The 27,063-nt window shown below is 37.7% G+C and overlaps 1 protein-coding gene across 1 annotated transcript in view; it reads right to left on the bottom strand.

The window, feature by feature from the left end:
- Nucleotides 1-27,063, bottom strand: part of LOC140245362 (disco-interacting protein 2 homolog C-like) — a 180,750-nt gene that overhangs the window by 43,373 nt on the left and 110,314 nt on the right. The window contains exon 3 of the mRNA XM_072324940.1: nt 9,890-9,988. Within this exon, the coding sequence (XP_072181041.1) occupies nt 9,890-9,988 (99 nt within the window). The remainder of the gene's footprint in view (nt 1-9,889; nt 9,989-27,063) is intronic.

Genomic DNA, 27,063 nt, shown 5'->3' with positions numbered 1-27,063 from the left:
AATTGGACAGTCCGTTCAAAAGTTACAAATTTTTGAAGTTTCAGTGGCGTCTTTGCTGGATGAGAAGACTTTACTAGAGCTTGTGATGTCACATGCATAGACAATATAAGGAAAATCAAAATAAAATTCAATATATTTTCACTTTTCATGCATAATCAAAGAGCACTTGACTTGCCTCTTTCAGAAGGCAGGAGGATTAACATTACCCTTTACATGATACATCAGTAACAAGTCGAGGGAATGTGTTCTTTTCTCAAACGATGAAATTTTGCGGGATTCTCTTTATGTTTCCGTTAGATTGTTCTAGGCATGTGACATCATAAACTGTCGTAGTCTTCTCATCCAGCAGTGACTCCTAAAAATTCATTTACTTTTGAACAGATCATCCGATTTTCCTCAAACTTTCATTGATGTGTTCTACTGATAATCTACTCATATAACTGGGTGAACTTGTCCATTGAAAAGGCAAGAGTCCTCTTTAGCACCAAGGAGGTGTGTAGGGGTTTCGTATATATATGTACAGGTGTACCATTCTTCTTGTGAACAACTTTTGCCATCTAAACAATAACTTATGAAGATTCACAGCAGACTGTAGTTCATTTTGGCACAGATGAAGCCAAACAACCTTGAATTTTATATCATATTTACAAGGATCTTTAAGGAGTCTTGCATAGATCATCTGTGGTACTATCAGGCTCCACTCAAAGCATTAGGATTAAAGCTGATCACGTCAATTCAATTCAATTTACAATTCAATTCATATTTTCCTTTTTATTTTCTTTTACAGAACATTCACATGAACTGAGTCTGATGTTTGATGATTTGAACTTGTGCTGACTTTAGTATATTCCATAATGTAGGCTCCTGTCATGTTAGATGAAAAAGGATATCTTTAACTTAACTCTCAATCGGATAAAAACAAGGAAAGACAAAATTTTACAGGTTTATGCAAGTTTATTCTTGCCAAACTACAATGTACAGGAAACAATTTCAACAAAACTCTGGCACAAATTCTAAATAATACATGCACCTACAGTATGGATGAAACTTCGTGGCAAAAATAACAAGTGTGCTACATCCTTTAATAATAGGCAGTGGTTGCTAATGAGTTCCTTATGTGATGTTGGCATCAGGTGATCAGAGAAAAGCACGTACCTGGGATCTACGATAACTTTCACCGCAGGGGGAAACATGATAACTGCTGATGGACTTGTTTTGGCAGGATTTGGAAAAGCCACTTGTGTGTTTAATATTGCTATAACCCCTGTGAACCTAAGAACTTTGCCTCTTCACCCATCCAGTACCATATGGGCCCCTCATTATGACAATCACTCACTGCCACACCAAACCCCGTTTCGACAGCCAATCACCTTGCAGGATCTGTCCTTGTTGCCATGGTAAATGCTCTACTTGTAAGGTATCATCATTACAGTAGAGCATAAATGCTTCATTTGATTTGCCTCACCTCTAAGTTTTCAAAGTAATTACAGCTGCAGCTACCCAACAATCCCCCAAAAGGTAGATTTTATAAGATGCTCTTCTGGACTACCAGAATTAAAAAACAAACAAACAAACAAACAAAAGCTAAATAATGCATAGTAACATTTGTAAAATGATATAATAGATGTATAATGTACAAAATACTACCTCAGGTTTATAAACAAATCTAATATGAGCCCATTATACAAACCTTTTTGTTGTTTTTTTTTTGGGGGGGGGGGAGGGGGAGGGGGTTGAAATATCTAATATACAAAACTTAAGATGCGAATGTTGAAGTTTGTGTTTGATTGGGACTTTAAATGAGCATAGTTTGTAACACAGGCTAAGTGTGACACATGATAGCAGTGTATTCTTTGACAACTGAAAATCCCCTTTGTATAATATAGAGTTAAAAAAGTGCAGCTCTTATATATTATAACACAAAACACGGCTCAAATGGAATAGAATATTAAGAAAGTTTGAAAGATCCAAAAGAGAAGTTCTGTGAAGCATACACAAACAAAGCGAGACAAAACACACAACAACAACAACCCAAACTGCAGTGCGACCACACAGAATGAGAAGGGAAGGAGATGTGGAGATTTTTCAAAGTAATCCTATAAACACATTTACATATAGGCCTATGCGCAAAGTTTTACTTCACCAAAAGGGGAGGATTTGTATTCTTTGTTTCAGAAAGTATTTTTTGCATGTCTGACTAATTGTTAAGCTAATGATTATGACAGTGATGATAATATTGGAAACAATTATGATGATGATGGTGGTAATAATCATAACAGTAATAATCTTATAATGATGATGATGATGATGATGATGATGATGATGATGATGATGATGATAGTAGTAGCAGTAGTAGTAGTAGTAATAATAATAATAATAATAATAATAATAATAATAATAATAATAATAATAATAATAATAATAATAATAATAATAATAATAATAATAGTAATAATAATAATAATAATAATAATAACAATAATAATAACAATAATAATAATACTAACACTAATAATAATAATAAAAATAACGATAATAAATTGTCCAAACAGAACCCTGTTTTCATGTTTCATTTTGGCTGACATTGATCAATACTAATACCTGTATTCCCTTTGCATCAAACAGACACTGAATAATATGCAGGATATACAGTATGTATTCCTCACTTGTCATTATCTTAGATTGATGATATTTTGTGCCCTGGCAGTCTAGTTAAATGTATTCCCCTTTCTGGAGCAGACGGAGAGGTATTCTCTGTGCCGATGGGACAGCTGTGAGAGACAGGGTTCAACAAAGTGTCACGAGGCAAGAGAAATCCAGGCTTCTGAGCTTCGGGCTGAACCAAAAAAAAAAAAACTGTGCCCTTTCTCTGTTTGTCTGTCTGTCTGTCTCTTATATCTATCCTTCCCCCTGTCGTATGTATGCAGGTTTAATTTTAATTTCAACAGCTGAATCAAAATTAAAGGGGTTGTATAGTTCTGGTTGAGATCTAACTTCTGGTTCCTGACATTTTTTTTTTTAAGTGATATACCAGTAATGAGAAACTTTTTATGAAATATGAAAGAGCAACTAATTCCAAGAGGGGTACAATGTTTATTTGATGAAAATTGGTTTTGAAATGGCTGAGATATCCAAAACAGAGCAATCCTAACAAAAGATGAGACCCACTTTTTATTATGATCGCTTTGTCTTTACTTTGTTTTTGGATGTCTTAGCCATTCCAAAACCGATTTTCAAACCGATTTTCAAACTAAATAATGGTATGCTTTGTATTATTTCATGGGTGGTTTCTTGGTATCTCGCAGAAAGTTAAAAGCCCAAATCTCATCTCCATCAATACTATACCATCCCTTTAAATGCCTTTCCAATAATACACCATCTTTGCAAATAATGTGGCTTACATTAGGAGTACAGTGTAGGCCTATACATTCAGGAGGGTAATAATATATGCATGCAGCCAATATTTTTTTGTTTTGTTTTACTAGATGAAAAAGAGAAGCCAGAAAGTGAAAATATCCATTCTCCCAGTCTAGCAGACTATACGAGCTAATTTTTCACAAAATATTGCACATTATTTGAGTTTTTTTTTTATTCTATTTCTTTTTTTTTCAAGAAACATGAGCATAGGAAATGTAATGCCTGCCAGCCTTGTAAATATACACTCTTCAAGGCAATTTCACTAATGGCATGATTTTCCCTTTAACACTTTTGTTACCCTTGGCAACCCGCTTGTCGACAATGCCCATGCTGTTTTGAGATTGAAGTGATGAGTGAGTTAAAGGACAAGTCCACCTTCATTAACATAAGGATTGAGAGCATGTAGCAATATTAGTAGAACACATCATTGAAAGTTTGAGGAAAATCGGACAATCCGTTCAAAAATGTTGAATTTTTGAAGTTTTTGTGCAGTCACCGCTGGATGAGAAGACTACTGCAGTGTATGATGTCACATGCGTACAACAATATAAGGAAAATATAAAGAGAATTTCACAAAATTTCATCTTTTGAAAAAAGTACACATTCCCTTGACTTGTTACTGACATATGTTATGGGTAATATTATTCCAATCGCCTTTAGAAAGAGGCAAGTCAAGTGCTCTTTTATTATGCGAAAAAAGTGAAAATATGTTGAATTTTCTTTACATTTTCTTTATACTGTTGTACTCATATGACATCACGAGCCTTAGTAGTCTCCTCATCCAGCGGTTCCAACTCAAAAATTTTAAAAATTCATAACTTTTGCATCGATTGTCCGATTTTCCTCAAACTTTCACTGATGTGTTCTACTAATATAGCTGCATTCTCTCAATCCTTATGTTTATGAAGGTGAACTTGTCCTTTAAATACTTGTATATTTGCCATGTTGCCAAGGATACTCGAATGATTGCACATGTCACCTTTAAAGGAATGGTATAGTTTTGGTTGAGATGGGGCTTCAAGTTTTCACTCCTTTTAAAGAAGATGATTAGAAGACGACACTTCAGCAATATGAAAGAGCATACACTCGAAGAGAAAATCAGAGGTTATTTGATGAAAATTGGTTTTGAAACAGCTGAGATTTTGGTAGCTCTGCTTTTTATTTGGACTGCTTTGTTTTACTTTGTTTTTGGATATATCTCAACCATTTCAAAACCGATTTTCATCAAATAGACTTTGAATTCCTTTTTAGAATTGTATGCTCTTTGATATTTCATATGTGGCTTCTAATTATCTCACAATAAGCTGAAAGCTGAATCCCCATATCAACCAAAACTATGATATCCCTTTAGATGCTTCTTTTGTGCTTGTGCTAGGAAGGTTACAGGATTGCACAATTATGCCAGAATATCACTGAATCACACCCCACACTCCAAAAGACTTATGTGACAATTTTGAACAGCAAGATTATTTCTGTATCACTTCAGGGGTTTCTGAAAGCAACTTTGTTATAATTCAATAATTTTCATTCAATAATGTTCATGCTAAAGAAAGCATCTTCATGTACATACTTTTCTTTTCTTTTTTAAATAGATGATTAGGAAAACTTATGTGCAAACAAATTTCAAATGGCAAAAGTAGAGAAAAAAGAAAATATGAGAGGAAAGTAAGAAAACACACCAGTCACAACCACATAAACACAAAGAGGATTTTTCTTTACTACCAGGGGAATGCCATTTCCCTGAAAACCCATTGTGCCAGCAGTGCCAATGCCATTCTCCGACCAGACAGGAACGTCAAACCAGACGTGCTCAGACATGTTATGCACGAGCTATCGGACCCCAAACGAGCTCAGGTTCTTAAAACCGTTTGTGCTTTGCTCTGTTGCGTCCCCTATTTTGTTCTGTTCTGTTTTGTTTCGCCTCATTCCGTTTTTAGAAAGTGCCCCTGGGGATAAGTCAAGCGAGTTCAGTGGGTCACAGGTCCAAGCCCCCCTGGGGGAAATAGGCAGCCAGTGGTTTCGATTCTGGCTGGTCTTGTCTGATTATGGGTGCCCAGCATTCAGATGACCCATGACAGCACCTCAATGAGGCTACTGTAAAGTCAGAAACATTTACAGCATGAAACTTTCGCAAATTGAAGCCGATGACCTTTTTCACAGCATAAAACTTTTGCAAATTGCCATTGGCATTCAATGCCTTCTGAACACAAAACCTTTTGCGTGCATTTTACTTTCGCAAATCATGGCTCCTCGCAAAATTCATGAAAGTTTCATGCACAAGAAAATTTCCAGTTTTACAGTATTCTGCCGGGAGATGGTGCACAAGATATTCTTCAATTACAGTATGAATGCAAACAGAATTTTGTATCCAAATTGTCTGAAACAGATACATTCATGGAAGCATTTGTCCACCCTTGTAATGCTGCTTTCTCTGTAACCAGTACAGGCTTTCTGAACTAAAAAGGAAATTCCAGACCAGTAAAAAGTCAGTTTATCACGAAAGTATCATTCTTTTTTTTAAAAGACAGTGAAAAATTAATCACAATTGGATAAGAATCACGGAAGGTGTGAAGTTTTGCGAATTTTCACAAATCAATCCTTGAATAGTCAATCTGAATATTAAAATGAGTGAACTTATGATGTCATCACCTTTACAACTTGCCATATAATTTGTATACAAAATTACGAAATTCCCAATTTTTTTATTTTCAAAAGTGCAATCATGCCCCAGTCTCAAATCCTTAATATATCTGACTGATCTTGATTTTGAAGTTACTCAGCCAGGAATATAATTATGTTTTATACATTCATGGTAGAAAAATTGAATTTTCATCACCTTATTGTACACTAGCAATGGAAAATTGTGAGGTAATGACATCACCAACTCACTCATTTATAACTATACATCAAATGTTTGAGAACTGCTTTGTAAAGATAAGCGAAAACTCACAATGTTATAACTTCCCCATTTTTATCCAATTTTGATCAAATTTTCACTGTTGCGCTTATAATTTTTTTCTTTCTTTTTAGACTATCTTTAACTGATCTGGATTTCCCTTTTAATAGGAAAAATCTACCAAGATGATGCAGCTGTTAATAAAAAGCTCATGTACACACAAGCAGACAGTGAAACTTTGAGAGAAAACAGATAACTGTTAATTCCTCATAACTTTTCTGAAATCATCAGTTAAAATTCATCAAGTACTCTGAAAATTTTGGTGCAGAAAATATCTTGTAGTCCTCAATACATCAGCAGCTCTGAATTCTACTGCATAATGTATTAGGCAAAGACTAGATGGAGCTGATTTAAATCATCAAATCTCCCCAAATCTGAGACCATGATAAAGATATCACCAAATTTAGACAGAAATCTTAACTTCGATCTTCTAAAAAGTGTTGCCAATTTTGGTACGTGAAGTTTCAGATTTGGCAATTTAGAGGATTTTGACAGTTCTGAAATGAAAACAAAAAATGGTACATCATGACCAAAATAAGGGTTCAAATGTCAGATTTTTTATTTTTTTTTTTAATTCCACGTCTTGAAATACTAACAATGAAAATTAATATTTAGAATAACAAAACACAGGATCGTATGATGGAAATGTGGTTCCTGACATTCAATGGATTAATCATGTGACACAGCAATCCAAAAGGATCTTAATAACAAGCTGTCTTGGGCATGTGACCATGACTTCATTATAGGAAATAACAAGTAACACATAACATGCTCTCTTGTTCAAAAGAACAAACAGAAAAACTTCTTTTAAATTGTATATCGTGAAAACAGTGTCTCTTCCTTTATTGAATGTTCCATTAAACTTAATTCAACCTCACTCTCATTCCATTTTGGACAGTTTGTTCGGCTGAAAGATGTAGATCGCGATGCATTATCATTATACCGATGGCCAAAATGCAATGAGTACAAATCAAATTCAATTCCATTTCATTTTTCACATTAGCCTCCAAGGATTGAACTGGACAGTATATCATCAAGAGAGAGAGAGAGAAAAAAAAAGAAATGGTACTTGGTGTGATGTTTGACAATATCGATGCATCTGCAGGAGGGCCTTTAGAACTTTGGAATATTTTATGTGATGTTCCGAGAAGAAGATGAGTAATATAAAGGGAACTCCATAAAAATTCATTTTTATGACATGTGTTAAGGGTAGTAATTATCCCCCCTGCTTTCTGAAAGCAGTTAGTCAAGTGCTCTTTCATTATGCTAGAAAAGTGAAAGCATGCTGAATTTTCTTTAAATTTTCTTTGTCATTGTTGTCCACACAGGATGCCATAAACTCAAGTAGTCTCCTCATCCAGTGGTTCCAACACCAAAACTTTAGAAATTCATAACTTTTGCATCGATTGTCCGATTTTCCTCAAACTTTCACTGATGTGTTCTACTAATGATGCTGCTTTCACTAAATCCACATTTCTCTTTGGGATTTGGTTTCCTTTAAATGCATCTGCAGAAAGGCCTTAGAACTTTAGAAATATGTGACGTTCTAAGAATAAGATTCTGAGTAATATTAATGGCCAGTATCCTTGGAGGAAATCATTATCACATGACCAAGCAAATTTCGAGAACACATTTCCAATTTCACTCAAAACTTCCACTGACTTGCCGATTGCTTCTACTGCTTTTAGTTTTATAGAAACTTTTGTGTTTTTTTTTTCCCTCTGAGGTACAAGCCTGTGCGCAACCCTTCCTAATTTAGACCAAATTTGGTGTTAAGGTGCCGGTTGGTAAACAGAATAACACACGTCAAACTTTGAACGCATTACAGGTTTTACCATGTGCAGAGATATGAAAGCACTTCTAAAAGAATTTTGTCACATTTGTTCAAATGATGCTTACGGTTTCTTCCTGTTTCTGTATTAAAGACAAAGGAGTTGAATTCAAGCAAAGGTAACGTCATAACATTGTATGTTGTAATACATTTAGGCTACAAAAACTGACTTCTCAGAGATGTCCCCCCCCCCCCCCAAACAAACAGAAAGAGATGTGTTAATGTTCGAAAGGTTCAAACAAGGGAATTTACAGTACATAAAGGTCAGCGTTATTTTGTACACAAGCAGTCATTATGATATAGGTTACTCATCCATAATAAAAGCTGTGTGAAATTCACTCAAATCATGATAATCATGCACAAAGCTGAAATAGCTCGACAGTTCATAGTACCTTTGTCAGGTATCTTTATCACGATGAATGGTTTACATCACACAGTGGTGTTTTGGTTTAAAAAACAAAACAAAACTGTTTTATGAAAGGGCAAGGCTGTTCACAAAAATCCATCATTATGTGATTAGTATTCCTCATTTTACACTGTCAACAAAACACTTTCACTTTTCTTGAATTCACATATGAACTCTGATGTGTCAGAACATACTATCCTGGATGTACTTTGAACGGTGCAATGTTTATTTCTCTCTTTTTTTCCTTACTTTTTTCCCCATTATTCATTAAAAAATGTTTCCGGGAAAAAAAATAGAAGAGAGGACTATACAAAGGAATTGTTACAGTCATATGACCACGGTGCCACTCTGATGTAGCCAAAGGGCAACGTTTTTGTTGTCATAGCGACATTAAGTGGTTTGTGATATTGATCCATTTATTTCTTTGTTCCCCCTCGTGATTCTGCTTTGTCCAAATTTCTCATTGGTCATTGCCATGTTTTTGCTGCTTTCACTGAAAACAACTCTCCCTTTGGGACAGGATTCTCCAGCGAGGGTGCAAGCAGGGCAAACTATTAGCAAGGGTCTACCTACCAATTTGGTTAAAAAGACTACTATTTAAACTCAAAATATCAAATCAGCAAAGCAAACAAGCCACAGCAACTACCACATTGATAACATATGAACTTGGACATGGACAATAACACATTTGTTATTGCTGCAGTTTTAGGGGTATATAGAGTAATGGGAGGGTACCTAAACTATGTAGACTGTTTTTGACAGCTACACAAACTCTACACAATATGATAGTGGTTTCTTTAATCAATTAACATCTTTAAAGACAAAATCATAGATCACAAAACTCTAGACATAAAAGAGCAGCTTCAACTCATATTGCTCAGAGTAAAATTGAATTTTAACAATTTCAGTTTATACAATATTCACAGGTATGTTCATAACGCATCATTGACCTGTCATGGCTAACCCACAGATATCTACACTATGAGGTATTCATTTACAAGTAATGTATATTGCTTGAACATCATACCAAGAATCACATACCAAATAGTTGCTGTTTTTTTCTGAAATCAACTTCTTCATCAATATAGGTATTGATTCTTTAAGGGTTTCAATGGTGGTGGAATGTTTAATAGTGGTAGGTGGTTTTGTGGTTCACCATGTATTCTTTCTTGGGTGTGAATGTGGTCCTGAAAAGACCACACACCTACTTGAAATATGTGACATATTTTTGTCTCTGTCCTTTCTCGCCAAGATGAAAAAAAAAACAACAACAACTCACCTGATCTGTATCTTGTCTCTGGCTCGTGGTGCTCCCTCCGCCTGCTGCGCGAACTTCTCCGTCCCGCCCCGGAACTTGCACCTTGGTCTGACGGTCCACCTGAAGAACACACAGGGAATGGATAATAAAAACTTACAATTAGACATTGACGCAAATTGAATTGATCTGTTTATAAAGTGACCACTGAGGAAGCATCATCATCACCATCATCATCATCATCATCATCATCATCAATATCTTTGCACCCACTATTGCATCAATCCTAACTACTCCTTTTTTTTTTTTACTATGTATTCCTATCAGTATCATCACAATAATGATTCAATATAATCATCATGCATTATTGATTAAGATTTTTATCTTTTTTCATCAAATCATTATGATTATCATCACAATTATCGTCATGACAACACATGCATCAGTCAGGACTGTCATGACAACTTTGTATTCTTATCAGTACCATCACAATATATTCACCATACTCATTATCATCCATTTTCAAAATGTTCACCAGGCTCTTCATCTTCTTCACTGCCATCCTCCTCCTCCTCATCATCACCATCACCATCATCACCACCACCACCATCATCATCACCATCATCACCACCATCATTATCATTATCACCACCAAGATCAACATCACCACCATCATCATCCTCATCATCATCATCACCATCACCACCACCACCACTACCTTCTCCTCTTCCTCCTCCTCCTCATCATCATCATTATCATCATCACTTTCATCATCACCACCACCATCATCATCATCACTACCATCATACCTACATAACTGATCATTACTGTCACCATTACTGCAACACACATCGCTGTCAGCACACTCATCACTGAAACAGCATTATTCATTTCCATCATCAACAGTATTATTGGCTCTAGATACATCATAATCATTCTATCATCAAGAGACACGACTGGCTTGGATATCAGTTTCACTATAAGAACATCTTTACCAAGAGAGGAGCATGGTATACAGAAAATTTAAACGGCAAAGAAGTGCGTGGACAAGGAAGTCCTTTGGGTATGACTACACGCCATGCTCTGGTTCACTCTACCTTCATGTTCCAGCTACCTGCATATCTTAACCTTTGCTGTGTTTCAGTAAAAGTCTGGTATTACATTACGGACTTGAAATCCCCTTTTTCTTTTTCCTCTCTTTTTTTTTTTTAAAGGGGCACATTGTTGGAAGATGCACCAAGATGATTCCGATACCATGCGAGAATGCAATGAAAACAATTGGGTCAGAGTTAGTAAAGCGTAAGAAAAACTAGGACAAAATACTAAGAATGTCTGTAAAGTGTCACAGATTTCTTCATTTTTTTTTTTACAGCCTTTCCAGAACATTCACTTCCAGTTGGAAATGTTTCATATGCAACATACTCAATACAATATCAGAGAATCTGGTAGCATGTTTAAGACCATGCAAAGCACTCAAAAGTTTTTGAAACTTGGATGCGCTGTTTGTTATGCAGTCCCTTTAATAATTGATATCCCTGGCATGCTGTCACTCGTAAAAACATTACGAGGTCCATGTAATGCATTGACGTGCACTTCGTCATTACATTTGTGCGGCTGGGGAGCGCTCTCTCCACACCACACAGAGCGTGCGTGCACCTCGGAAGCGAAAGTGGGAAAATATTTGTCGACTTAATGATGATGAATGCACGCATCTGAACCACGGCACTTGCAAACATTCAGTGTCTCATACATACTACAAATAGTCTCCACTTTCAGTCTCTTCCCTTTCTCTTCTTTTGCAGAGACTCTAATGGCAAAAATAAAACTCTCTGCCTAGACTCCATGGGGTTCAAGACTAGCAAATACGACAAGATTTTATCTGATTATGATAAATGAGCCAGACATGTGCAGTTATGAATCTAGAATATCTGAGGGGGCATAGTGTTGGGGTGGGGGGGGGGGAATTCTCACAGAGTGAGAGTTGTTTTGATTGACAATAGTATCAGTACAACAAAAGCAACAGGAAAGGACATTGCGAAGCTAAATCAGACATTGCATGTATGATCAATGCCCTTCACTTCCATCTATATGAGAAATTGCTAATCACCATATTGCATCCCACTGGGCACCTTCAACAAACCGTCTCAGTCATGTGATTACGACAGCTGATATCTTGTGCCAATCGTTTGCTCTGCCAGTTTATGACCCAAAAATTGAACATTTTTGTTTGTTATGTGTAAAACTTGCACAAAAGGCTGATGTTTGAGAACATTCTGTCCTGGGCATATCTTGAACAGATTCATGAAAAAAAAAAAGACAAAGAATTGCTTGAGTTGGAAAATCATTCACACTACATTTGCTGTATGAAACACACAGGGAGCTTTGTTCAAGTTGAAATATAGATGAACTCATAACTTAACACATCACATCACGCAACACATCTTGATAACAGTCCCCTTTCCTTGCTCTGTTGCTTTCTGGTCTGGAGCTCAACTTGATCCAGTAAATTGTTTTCTTTTTGTTTTTTTCACGGCTAGGCATGTTCACATACCTTTCCAATACCTGAATACACTATAGATACATCTCCTTTCTGTGTCAATATTGCAACTCGTCTACCACGCAAGATACACATACATGCGAAAGGAACTATCGCGGTGCATGAAAGCTATTATATAGAGTTACATCCAAATGTTACAAACTGTCACGCATACATATTATTCTAAGCATCTAAGAAGTTTTCATGATGGCACAGGTCAGGGAAAACTTTATTTGCTGTAATGATTTCAGATTCTCAGAAACATATACCGGCAGTCTAGGTAGTTGTGGTAAAAATATTTTTACAGACTGTGCAATACTGGATTATGACCTCCGTAACAGTACTATGACCTCAGTCAACTTCAGTACACAAAGTGCACATTTTGATGTGTACCTTTACAAACCATTAAAATTGTACTGTGTGTAGGTTGAGTAGGTTGGGTTTGACATTGTATGCCTACATACAACAGCAGCATGATACATGCAATACAATTCATTTGGGGTTATAGGCATGATCACTCTCACAATTGACAGAAAGAAAGTAAATAAAAAGAAAGAAAAGAAAAAGGTGTCAAGCATGGAGAAAGGAAGAACAAAAAAATGGAGACAAAAAGAACTGTTTACTTCGTTTACGACCGGTGGTCACCGGTGTTTGGCTTCTCGGTCACAGTGGCAAAAAAACAAGGACGGGAACAGCAAACTAACAAGCGTAATACAATGTACATGTATGTTATGCGATTCGTGTCCTACAGATAAGTCTGCAATCATGCCGAGTGTTAGATAGTAAATATATCATCGTTGACTTTTTTCTTTTTTCTTTTTTACTGATGAGGATGACTACCACATCTGTAGGCCTATATTAAAAGTACAAACATCATTACAAATGCAGTTTTTATTCATTTTGAACTCGTAAAGCCTTTTCAGTATTGGAATTGCTGTAAATGTATCATCCCATCTTGTGACTACAGATTATTTAACGATGACTTCCAACTTGGATTTGAACTTCCATGCGCAGCCCAAACTCTGTGGGCGACACCACAGACCTTTCTTCTAGAATTGTGTTTGACTGTGGGTAAAAGACAGAGCATGCCTTTCTGAGAAAAAGAGTGAGTAACGCCAAGCAAGCAATGTTGACAACTGCCTGGGCGTGTTGCTGTCTAGTGTAACCGCCCTCTTAGGCCAACAGGATGTATCCTTAACAAGTATTACGACGACGAGATGTGGGGCAGTTAAAACTGGTTACGAGCGACAGGATAGAACTCTGTGAAGCGGTAGTGAAAACTGATTTATAGTTTGGTGATACTACTGCACAAATGTGCAGGAGGGCCGTTCACACTGCCCATGAAAAGAATTGCAATGTCAGATCAATGTGCAACATTGCACCAAAAGTTGTTAAGGCCAAGAGCTAGCTGAAAAATCACACACCGCGAAGGCAATTTTCTCGCTTCGCATGAAGTTTGTCATCACGATTTAAAATGACAAGGCTCATAGGTGTGACCGTGACACCCTGAGATGACATGCAAAATATTGTTTACATCATCGACATACTGTAAAAGCTGGAATTTTCGCACAAATAATTTTTCACACTTGGCCATATGAGATGAACATCACGTTTTTTATCCAATGGCATCGAAACATAAAATAGTGTGATATAACAAGCAAAAATATCGACATGGTTTTATTTTTGCACTACACTGTAGTTTCTTGTGTGTGAAATGCGTGAAAAACATCTACTTTGACAGTACTTGCATGCAACACGGTGAAAGCCAACAGTGAATACGCTTATTTGTGGCAAAATCTTGTGTCGTCTCTCAAGAGCCTCACACAGCGATTTTTTGTTGTAGTGCGAACGGGGAAAGGTCCAACATCACCTTTGTATACATCGCATTATTTTTTCCCCAATGAGAACATGCCTCAACATCATAACCTAAACTCCACGCACAACAACACGGTGTGACGTTAACGAGAGGAGAGATCATGTATCGGACTCCAGAAGATATTGGATGACATTTCCTTGAAAGCCATAAAATGTCAAATAAAGCAAGCACTGTCCTACCAAGGAGGTACAAAGGTATGTCATGGATCTCGTACACAGTTCAGACCTCTGGGGACAGAGTGATCTGATCCTTGACTTTAAAAAAAAGAAAGAAAAGGAATGAAAGAAAAGAGGGGCTTTCTTGTTCTTTTCTTTTGAGACACATCATGGAAGAAAGCATGTCAGGACAATTACCCACCCACCCCCCCCCCCCCCAAAAAAAAAAAAATCCAGTTAGTGATAGGGTTAGAGTAAGATTAGGATAACTGTTACAGTTAGGGTTCGAATTTGGGTTAGGGTCAGGATAAGTTCAGGATTAGGTTCAGGATTAGGACTAGGGTTAGGGTCAGGGGAAGTGTCTGGGGTAATTGTCCTAGAACCGGAAGAAATGTGCTACCATTTTCCACTATAAGGACTCTAGAGGTCTTATATTGACTGTACAAGTACATAATATTGAATGGGTCCTATAGTCTTGGTCCCATAATGAATACATCAACTTCATCCCATATTCTTTCATACTGAATTGCCAAATATTGACTACGTTGACTAAGTCCCAATTTTTATCATATTGACTAATTCCCATATTGACTAGTCCTGATAAGATATTGACTGGGTTCCATAACCTAGACACACATAGACTTTAAAAGTGTGTATTGATTATATTTTGATCAACAATTTTGACTGATGTACAATTATTTAATCTACAGTTTGTATACACAGTGTCGATTACATTACATTTAATCTGTCTTTTGCTTGCTTTGACTACAAAACAATTAAACTGACACGCAATACATAAATCAATACACAAGTATTGTGTAGCAAGTAGGCCATACATGTAATGCATGTTTACACTATGGCAGACTACTGTAGCATATCAGATGAGTGTGCATACATGAATGTGGGTATACATTGTACAAGTACACATATGTGTAACTTTGCATGTTCGTTTGCATTGAATTATTACAAAACGCACTCGGTGGTTTTGGTTTCATAGCGGTATAAATATTCCTTGTTTCAGATGGACAAAGAGCAGTGAACTTTTGAATCTTTCCACCTTGATGCGTAAAAGTTTAAACCCTACTAAGTTCAAGTGAGGGTTGATAATTATCACCATTGTTTAATAAACTGTATATAGGGTCTACATATGTATACGTACAATGTTATGTACTGTCTAAACTGTTATTTTTGCAAGGATGTAATTCCTGCAAATTTCGCCAATCACAGTTGGATCGCAAATTCAGCAACACATGAAAATGCCACCATAAGCTGGGATAATAGTGCATTTACGAAAGCATCACTCGCAAAAACAACATCTAGCGAAAATGTCTCTGATGGAGATAGGTATTTTACTACCCAGAAGGGTGGTGGAGCATACAGATGCATGCACATATTTATGATGCCATGGAAGTTGGCCCATCGACATGGCAACGCATATCTCGTACCTGGAGGAGGCGGCGGCGGTGGCTGGTAGACATAGTCATCGTTGTACTCGAGGAGGAAGTGCGAGAGTCTGGACCGGGCGCTGTTATAATCCATTATCGTTCCAAAGAGTGAGAGTGGGGTCGCAAACTGACGAGGACACTTTAAGAAACTTTGTCAAGAATTATGAATCTTCCAAGAAAATCATCACATCTCCCTCTCTGGGACGAGACTCCGAGTTTTAATTCAACTCCTGGCAGATCACGATGTGGATGTAAAGTAGGTATGCAGCACAACTTCTCCTTACTAGACAAGATGTTGCTTCACGCAGGACGGGCGACTGACAGTGAAGTGGTTATCCGAAATCCAGCTGCACTGTTGATTCCTTTCTTCAGCAATGTCTGTACTCTCTCTCTCTCTCTTTTCAGGAGAAATAAACAGGTCCCGGTCTGTCAAGTCAGGGGCTGTCTTTTTATTTTACGACGGCGGCGAGGAATTCCTTTACCCAGACTCCTACGAGCCTGGAGTGCGCGAAGGGTGAGAGAGAGAGTGAGAATGGGACCGAGTGTGTCTACTGACTCCACCCGACTCTGAGCTCTGCCAACGGACGGAGACGCCCGCTGAGGAAAAGCTCAAAACCAGAGGGCATAAAATCGGTACTGGAAGTGGAAGCTCGCCACTTTTTTTTTTTTAATGATTGCCGACACCCTAAGCAATGAGTCAGACGGCAAAGAAGGAGCTCCGTCCTCTTTTTTTTTCCTTCTCTCTCTCTTTCACTCTCTTGCTCTCTCTTTCCACTCTCTTCCTCTCTCTGTCCACACAATGTTCTCTCTACCACCACTTACACATACACACACACACACACACACACACACACACATACACACGGACGGACGGACTACAAAAGGGCGGATTGCCCTCCTCAGTTTCTCTGCACCACAAACCACTGCGGTATAACTATAAACAGTTCAATGTCACAGCTTCACAGAAAGACAGAGAAAAGAGAGAGAGAACAACGGTTTCTAAGCGCTGTGTGTACTCAGTGCACTCGACCCAGACAGCTTTGAAACAGGGAGGTGATAGACACCACCCCGCCCCTCCCCCAGTTTGAAAAGGACTTGACACTAGCCTCTCCAACAAGGGCAACCAACCCTGCTGCACAATACTGGACATTACGCAGAAATAGCTATCTCCTCCACAGTGAAACACGGCAAAAGAATGTAAGCTCGGAGGCGAGGGCAGCCTGTGCGTCCGAGTCTGGATAAGTGTATGCCTGTGAAGAACACGCAAAGCCACTTAATCATTATTAAAAGAGTAGGTGTTTTCTAAACTAGGGCACTTTCATAACATACCGACATCTTGTACGTCGGGCCCAACATTTCTGATGATCATACCCAAGTGTACTCATAGGATAGTATAGTATAGTATAGTATAGTATAGTATAGTACAGTATAGTATAGTATAGTACAGTATAGTATAGAACAGTATGGTAAAGTATAATACAATAAAGTATAGTATAGTATTGTATCGTATAGTACTGTATAGTATAATATTGTAAAGTATGATATCGTAAAGGCCTATTGCAGTATAACAGTATAGTACTACGGAGGGAAATACAAAGTAAATTTTAGTTATGCCTAAAAAAAAAATCATCTTGTTCTTACTGTTAGGCCTATATATTTGTGTGTGCATAGTCATGTATTCGTGTGTGTGTGTATAGGCCTATACATAAGGCCTATATCATATCATACATACATATATCATCCACATGGACTGACTACTTGGTAATCTCTCGACAGAACCGAAAGTTACAATGATGTATTGATAGCCGTTATCAGTGTGAAAGCCAATGAGCTTGAAGGGATTTCTGCTTGTTGCTAGGGTAGCTGTAATCAAAAGTAGGTTAGCCTCATCCGAAAGTCCTCACAACAACTGGGCACTATGATACCTCCAGGAGGCGCTATTGATTCCTTTGGTGACATGAAAAATATGATTGTTATCCTCTCCCTTCCTTCTTATAATCATACTTATATACTTTTGTGATTTTACGCCATCAGACTAATGGTGGTGGCTCTCTGCGTTATCTGAAGAAACATATTCGGTACTTATTACTTAAAAGACAACCCACTCCCCCCCCCCCCAAAAAAAAAAAACCCAACAACAACAACAACAACAACAACAACAACACCAAAAACCAAAACTTCAGATGCATGCTTATGATCAATATATTGGCATTTCAGCAAGTCTTGGAATTCACGTTGATGAACTGTGGTACTAAAATTTGTCATGAACTCTGTGTGCCCCAAGTTCATGAAGCACTTGTCTTCCAACCCCCCCCCCCTCCCTAAAATGGTTTCTACTGACTTTACAGAGAAAGCAAGACCCCCGCCCCCAACTTACAATTAGCTAATAGTAAGTCATTATTTGCAGGAACCATGAACTTTAGATGCCCTGTAAACTTGAAAAGAAATCATAACCGATCTAGAAGTGACAATGACTCACGCCGCAGATGAGCCGAGAGGTACAATTGCACAATGAGCTCCTTGCCATGCCTTATTCATTTTAATAGCACAATTAACACACACAGATTTGAAAAAAAGGATCACACAATTTGATTGATCACTGAGGTGATTCATGCATTTCTTTGCAAGTATATCGTACATTGTACCATGATTTTCTCTTGCTGAATGCACAGAAGACCAGAAACCACACTCGTCCTCTTCCAACCCCTCCCTTTGGGGGGAAGGGATGCGCAAAAAGGGTTAAGGGAGTGGTTTAACCTCATTAATTAAAGCTCTCGTTTTCCAATAAAACTGTGATCTCTCCACAACAATGCTACAGGCCAGCAGATTTCACTTATCTTGCCAGCCACTCTTAAAGGGGCATCCCCTTGGATGGATGCCTTTTCTTCAATGCACTGAAAACAAATTGACACTAACTTTTAATTCTTGCGTACAAATCCTTGGAAACTCCAGCTCCCAGAGTAAGCAGGGAATGGCACAATATTACTGTTCTATATCTCTGAAGAATGCCCGATAGATTTCACGACATGGACGGACAAAATTGAGAGGCAGTAATCCACTGTATGGTGACGACGAACTCTGTTCTATTGTGAAGATCGGACAACGATACAAAGAAACAATTGAATAGATCCATACAAATGTACAAAATTTGGTAAGCAGGATGCCAACGAGTCTTTCCCCTGAAATGTAGGACGATGCAATTACGGCGAGAGATGTGGTCTTCCGCTTTTCCCCAAAGAACGAAAAGTTCGCTCGGCACGTTAATCTTCATCTCGCTTTCTCCCTATTTTCTTGTTTTTGTTTTTGTAATGATGTCTCTTGTCTGGCAGTAGGGGAAGTGCACGATCGCCGGCTTGACAGCTGTTGATTTCATTCTTCCCCAACATTATCCCCCATCTACGCCCCCCCCCCCCCCCATCCTACCCCATCCCATCACAAAGCTGGTCTGCATGGCAAAAATTCCTGAATCAACATTACCCTCAATGTACCTCACAACATTGGGTGGATTTATTTCATGGCTCATAATAAGAGGATTACTCTATTTTAGACTCCAACCCCCCCCCCCTTCTTACAGTATTCCCTCCCATATGATTCCTGTAAAGCAAATTATAGTTTGGGGAAACGAGGGCTGACTGTGTTTTCCTGATGATTTCTACATGAATATTTACTAAATTAATTGTTAATCACTTAGACAATCTAAACTGAATGGCCCACGCAACAACCACATAGCCCTAAAGGGACGGTATAGTTTTGGCTGAGATGAGGCAGCTTCAGGTTTCCAAATTTTTTTTTTTTGTGTGTGAGATAACGAGAAACCTCTTATTAAATATGAAAGAGCTTGTGATTCCAAGAGGAATTCAATGTTTATTTGTTGATATGGCTGAGATATTCAAAACAAAGAGATCCAAATAAAAGGTGGGACCTATATTTTATTACGACCACTTTGTTTTACTTTGCTTTTGGGTGTTTGTATCTCAGCCATTTCAAATCCGATTAGCATCATTCATCAAATGAATTTTGAATTCTTCTTAGAATATGCTCTTTAATATTTCACATGTGGTTTCTAATGGTCTAGCAACAAGTTAGAATCTGAATCCCCACCCCAACCAAAACTATACCATCCCTTTAAAGGGGATTTACCTCAAATATGCATGTGGATTCAGCGGATGAAGAATTACATACATGTACATTTCATATAGTTGTACACATTTCTGGAGTTTGAGGAAATTAGTATTATCATTTTCTTCCTCCACTCTCCCTCCCCTGCAGGGAAATAGCTGCTTGAATTCGTCGGAACTAAACGACGGACTCACCATGTAAAAAGAGCAAAAAGTTCACTGTAGGGTCATGGTAGTATTTGGTCTCTGCAGTGGGTATTCTGCTCTTACATTCTTTAGAGAGTACACTTGTAGGCCTATTATTAGGTATCCACAACAGAGTACCAACTCGTTACAGCATGCAACCACACACTCAACTTATTATATTATTCAAGCTGTTTGATGAAATATTAAAGGGATCGTACAGTTTTGGTTGAGACCTAAGTTCAGGTTTCTAACATTTTTTGGTAAGATAATGAAAAACATCTAATGAAATATGAAAGAGCATGTAATTCTATGAGGAATTCAACGTTTATTGGACGAAAATTGCTTTTGAAATGGCTGAGATATCCAAAAAAGAGCGATTCTAATAAATTGTGGGACCCACACTTTATTACGATCGCTTTGTTTTACTTTGTTTTTGGATGTTTCAGTCATGCCAAACCCGATTTTCATCAAATAAACTTTGAATTCCTCTTCAAATGGCATCCTCTGTACTATATCATAAGTGTTTTCTTCGTATCTCGCAAAAAGTGAAAAGCCCAATTCTCATCTCCACCACTACTGTACCATCCCTTTAATATATAAGATTGCTAAACCAGCACTTGTGAGAAAGCAACCGTGTACTGGTGAACAACATCAACAAAACAAACATAATAATAACAGATTTGAAATTTAGAGAATTCATACAGAGCTGAAACTGTTTGAAAAAAAAAAATGCATTCAAGCACTGCCCAAGGATTTTCACTCCCATCAATACACCTGAGATAAAAAACGAAAGAGAATATCACATGATGATTGTGCTCGTGACATTTAAAGGGGCATTCCAGATGATTTACATAATTCATTGTGGTCCCGAGAAGTGACAAACCAACTCTTCAAAACCCAGAACATGTTACACTGGACAAGGATGATGACATAGGAGGCTCACATACTCCAGTATTAAATGTAGCAAATGTAATTCCATTACCATACTATATGCTTATTTACCTACTATAGGCCTATGTGGTGTAGAATGAATACATGCTTTCTTCTTCTGTTCTCCTTCCATGAGCACCCAATAAATCATGCATTCCTATACATGTGAAGCTGCTACTGTGTGATATCATCCTTGTTTACAGTGATTTGTTATGAATTTTGAAAACATTCCTATTCCTTATCCAAATCCCTAAATTCTGTAACCCTTTACCCAATACAACCAGTTTATGGATGTTCAAATGCAAAAGTCTGAAAATTATCTGGAGGCCTCCTTTATAAACACACTGAAAAGAATACTTCCTTTATGGCACAGCTCACCTATCAAACAGTAACACCAAACCTATTGAGCGATTGGCTTACGGCGTAATACATGTACTTGACAATGTGGATTAAATTTCACACCAAAGACTTGTTTAAGTTGAGAGAGAACTTTAAAGGGAACATTATCATCACAGAAGAAGTCTATTTAAATTCTTTGATTCTCGTAATAAATGACAAAAACAGACCAGTAAAATCTGAATAAAAACTGGAAAAAAAAAACCCCGCAAAGGTGCAAAGGTGTATGAATGTGATACATCATTGAAAATGCCTTCTTTAGGTCTGTTTAGAAATAATCTTCTCAAAGACTTGGCTACAACTATTGTACACAATGGCATCTCTTGTATATAATTCATGATTTGCTACACAAGATCATGATAAAAATCTATTTGCTCTTATATTGTATTTTTTTTTTTTTTGTACAAGAAGCTCTTGGTTTTCTCTGCCCAGTGCCAAAAACATCACACCCTAGAAATATTGTAATCTGAGCAGAGGCAGGACTTTTTTTTTCTAGCAAGACAAAAAGTTTGATTCAGAAATGAAACTCTCATTCAAAACAATAGGGAACAATACTAATTCACATCAAAAGTCATTTAACAAAACATATGATTCCTGACCAGCTAATCTTCTGAAAGTCATAAAATCATCAACAATTGTCTGTTGTACCAGTAGTAGCCCAACTCCAAGAGCTGTTGTTACTGTTTTGAGCACACTCTATCAAGATAAACAAAGAAAAAATCTATTTTTTCCCTTTAAATACTTGAGGGGGTGGGGCTTTTTCTTTTTTCTTGAGTGGCACTTGAGTCATGACAGGCACTGTATCAAATTCCACGGTGTATTGATGTAGCTGCTTGCACGCTATTAAACTATATATCTAAACTATAATTATATCAGTTGCGCTGCATTCAATGCTGGAATGCACATGAAATCTGCATGACCACAAGAACACAGAGGCTGCATTGTATTCATTCTCTCCACATGAATGTCATCGCACATATTCCCCCCTCCCCCCCCCCCCCCTTTCCCTCTCCAACCACATTGGTCTTGGTCGCTGACTCAGAATTAGGCACTGCATTCATGCATATGGTGGTGAACTTCTGCAGCAGAATACAGAAGTGCTATACCGTCTAAAGCCCAAGGGTAAGATTGGTAGTAAAATTGCATTTTGAAAAAAAAAAAATCATAAATTTCTTCAGATTGATAATTTTGAGGTACACATATTCCCAGCCTGGTTGAGTTGATAGATTTTGAAGAAACAAAATGATTTGATATTCTATCACAATGAAATACTATTGCTATCATGACTATCATAATTCTTACTCTCATTATCATTATATTTTACTAAAATTCTTATTGTTACTATTATCATCATTATGGTTACTAATATCAGTATTCTCTAGGTCCTGAATAATTACAGCTATTTTCATTCATATCAATATATTACTTAATCATTACGATCATCATCATAATCAACATTATCAATCATGTTTTAAATTTCAGTTATATAGTTTTGATAGACATCACTAGCAATAAGATTATGAAAACAGTAATGAGTAACTCTCCAAAGATATATCAAACATCACTGACATTTCACACCTCAAGTTTTTAGCACTCAATGAATCTACGCGTAAGTCAAGAGCATCACTAGTGTCCCTACATTTGATGTCATCGTGCATTTCGTACCGTTATTCACCCCCCTTCCCCTCCTCCTCCCCCCACTGATCAACAACATGATACTGTGATTAGCGTAAGAGCTTTTCTCTCAGCTGGGTGGATCAAGCACCAGGAAAAGAACGCCTGTCCCGGGCGACCAAAAGAACGCATGACACGGCATGGCTCAGATAGTACCACTGTGTGCTCGCGTGGAAAAGCACAAGTTACCACATCTTGTCTTGCTTGCAGACAAAAAAAACCATCGCAAAAAACAAAAACAAAAGCAAAAAAAAATCCTGCTGACAGAATCTCATATATGTCAGCACTGAAAATATGATATAATTATGATATGATAATACATTGTAATATAATTATATTGATATAATATATAGATATATATGATACATGATATATATATATATATATATATATATATATATATATATATATATATATATATATATATATATATATATATATCATACACTTATGATAAAAATAACTGATATAATTTTGGTAAACTGCCTTGTTCTGGTTACCATTTGGCCTTGCTACTGTTTAAAAATGAATGTTCCTTGACCTTCATGGCAATAAAAAATTAAAAAACCTATCATTATTATTGTAAATTTATTACTACTGATACTGGAATAGCCATAGAGAAAGAGGAAAAAATGCAGACCAGCTCACATGGTTTGAACTTGTCACAGAATTTATTTTGGGAAGCATGCTACCATCAAATGACTTTTAAGGGAATGGTTCATAACACTCATAGAGTCAAGACCCCCATTGCTTAGGGTTTCGTGGAAGGGGAAGGTTGGGCCGGTTCGTATATATTCGAGAATCCCTGTAACAAATTGTGTAGAGCTTTATCGCTGGTCATGAAGTACTGAGGTACAAACACAGCCAAAGAAATCTCATTTGAACTCGATCGCTACCAATGAGCATATGCTTTGATGCACATATTCGACGACCGCGCTATTCATGGTTTTTGAATGTCTTCTGTTAGGCAGCACATGAAGATGAATTATGTATGCCCATGATTTTTTTTATTTTTTATCATAGCTACTAGTAAAACCTGAATAACTGGTGCTTATTTACATTGATAGAAAGCCATTATGTCAATCAGTTATGATGAAAACAACTTGTCAAAATAATTCTTCAATTTGAAAACGATACAATTCAGTCATGCCACCCATATATTTTACCCACACTACCATGTTCTTTTTAACTCAAGTCACTTGATATGAAACGTCCGTCATGATTTTCACTTTCAGCACCCCTCCAACGATCTGGCTGTGAATGTATGGGCACGAGACAATGGGATAATCCGTCTCAGCCTCGCAGGTGAGGCTGCGAGTGCACTTTTGCCGATCTGGGGTAATTCAATATTGGGCATGTGTCTGTGCAAATACACCCACGTCTCAAACTCATCTCACTTTCTTTTGCTTCCTTTCACCACGATCAAGATTGAAAAAAATAAAAATTCCACAAAGTAGGTGTGTTTTTCTTTTCTTTTTTCTTTTTTTTATACCCCTGAAACATAGGCCATATAGTGATAAAAAGATTCAGATCACGATTCACTTCACATGGAAAAGAAGGAGCACATGCATATTACGCCACAAATCACGAACTACGCCCAAATGAAGTCACACTTCACTGAAACCTCTGTGGAAAGGTAAAAAGATTGGAACAAATTGTGATAGAAGTAGGAGAACATTTAGCAGTGCTAGCAAGATGTCATCAGATCTACAACCACCATCTTAGAATTCTGCTGACATTTCATATCGCAAACAGCATCTTGCACGCAGGAGTAGAAAAGTTAAAAACACAGTAGATACTGGGGAGTATCGCAGCAATCAAATCCAAAACATTTACTGTACATACAACGCTCTCTTCTCTTCCCTCAACCTCCCCCCCCCCCGATTTTTTTCTCTCTCAAACACACACAGACTCATACATATTTTACACAAACTGCTATTGAATTTTCCTCTAAAAGAGCCACCATACGATATAAGTCTCTCAGCAACAAGGACAAATGATTGTAAATTGTTATAAATTGTTATAATGCACCGTTAGCTCTGCTATCATAAATAAATAGTGGCAGTTGAACGCAAGAAGAGTGCAAGTATCACAGCCTATATCGGTCTGTAGAACCAAGGCCCTTCGAATACTCATGTGACAGCAACGTTCATCAGAGGCAAGATAATTCCACGTCCACGTTACGACTTGCCAGCTGCTATCACATTCTCACACAACGAACTTTCTCGAGGCTCTTTAGTGCCTGCATACTTTCACAACTTCCATAAACGGCTACAGCGTGGGACTGGATAGCTTGTGACCCAATAAACATCATGACCCAATAAACCTCACGACCCAACTCAATGTGGTCGTAGGCTGTTACCCCCACATTTACGATTTCATGGGTGTGAATGATATACAGGTTCCACATTTGGACTCAAGAGGACAACAGATTCATCATATATGACAACATCTCGTGAAACCACACAGTCCTTTCTCAGACAGCACGAGAAACATAGGCTGCAAATTCGATCGATTTCAAATCAAAAACCTGCACAACTATTTTCCACGGAGTCCAATATCACAGTGAACTGCAATAAGAAGAATTCCCTCTCCTTAGCACAGGTAGTAATTTTGCACATTCATAGACACAGCAAATGCATCCTCAATTGTGCTCTTCCTGTGCATGAGATATACATCACAATTTTTCTGTACAAAATCAACGACACTATCCAACTGGGTCACATGATCCACTGTCCACACTCTTTCCCCAGGTACCATGTGGGGTCATCCGTTTGAATTACTTTCACTTGAAGGCCTTGTTGTGGTTCACACAAGAAAGCAAATTACACAGTTGTGCATAGAGATCCCCCCAGAGCAGGGCAGCATTCACAGATATTGGAGCAGAGCAAACGCTGCACACACTGCCGTCCCTGCTGGGGATGACAAACTTAGCATAGAATCTCCAATGAAGACCTCAGCTTGTTATGACGTATCTATCCCACATCCTGACAGTATTAACGAGTAAACTCGCTCGAAGCCTGATGAGCAAAATGAAAAAAAAAATGATGAAAGGATGAAACACTTAAAAAAAAAACAACCATCATCGGGCAAGAGCAGTTTTGATCCTCTCTACTGATCTCACCATCCTGGAGGCTCAGCTCGAGGGACGACCTGAAAATCTTTACCTCGGAAGGCAAGAGGATTTGCGATGGCTGATACAAGATGTTTAGTTTAGGAGGGGATCCCTCGCTTGAGCAGAGATAGTCTTAAACACACAGCCATGCAGACCTTTTCCTTTCTGAAAAACATTTCTGAAAGGAAAACTGGCCCTCTGCTCTCACTTCCTTGTCTCGATTTAATAGCAACCTGCGAATACACTTCACCACATCAATGACATTGCAATTCTTATTCGATGGTCGATATCTAACGCAGTGAAGAGCAGAAGCTCACTTTTCTGAGCCTTCAAAAGTACTGTATACGCTGAATATTTCACGAGGTTTTCATTTTCGCAAATTTCGCGAGTCAGCTGCTTTTCGCGAAATTAAAAACACACAAAAATATTGACTCTGATGCCGATATGAATGTGATGTATGCGTACAGATTTCTCTATTCAGTACAGGACTCCACGATTGCCAATTTAACCACTCGTGAAATTGTCGGGAAGTCATGATTCGCGAAAATATATGGCATATACAGTAGTTTTATCAGCGGGGGGGGGGGGGGGCATTTGCGCTCACAGACTTGTCATCAGCTTATATTGCTGTGCACAAAATATTCCTCATCTGCTTCGAGAACACACAAAAGACGAGGGTGTCTGTTTGTTGGTTTGTTTTCCTTGAATTGGTTCAAAGGTATAGTATTGATTTCATCTGTTTCGGCAGATGTACGAGATCTCCATAC

The sequence above is a fragment of the Diadema setosum genome, chromosome 22 (genome assembly GCF_964275005.1).
Source record: "Diadema setosum chromosome 22, eeDiaSeto1, whole genome shotgun sequence".
In the NCBI taxonomy this organism is placed as follows: Eukaryota; Metazoa; Echinodermata; class Echinoidea; order Diadematoida; family Diadematidae; genus Diadema; species Diadema setosum.
This window is presented reverse-complemented; position numbering and strand designations above follow the sequence as displayed.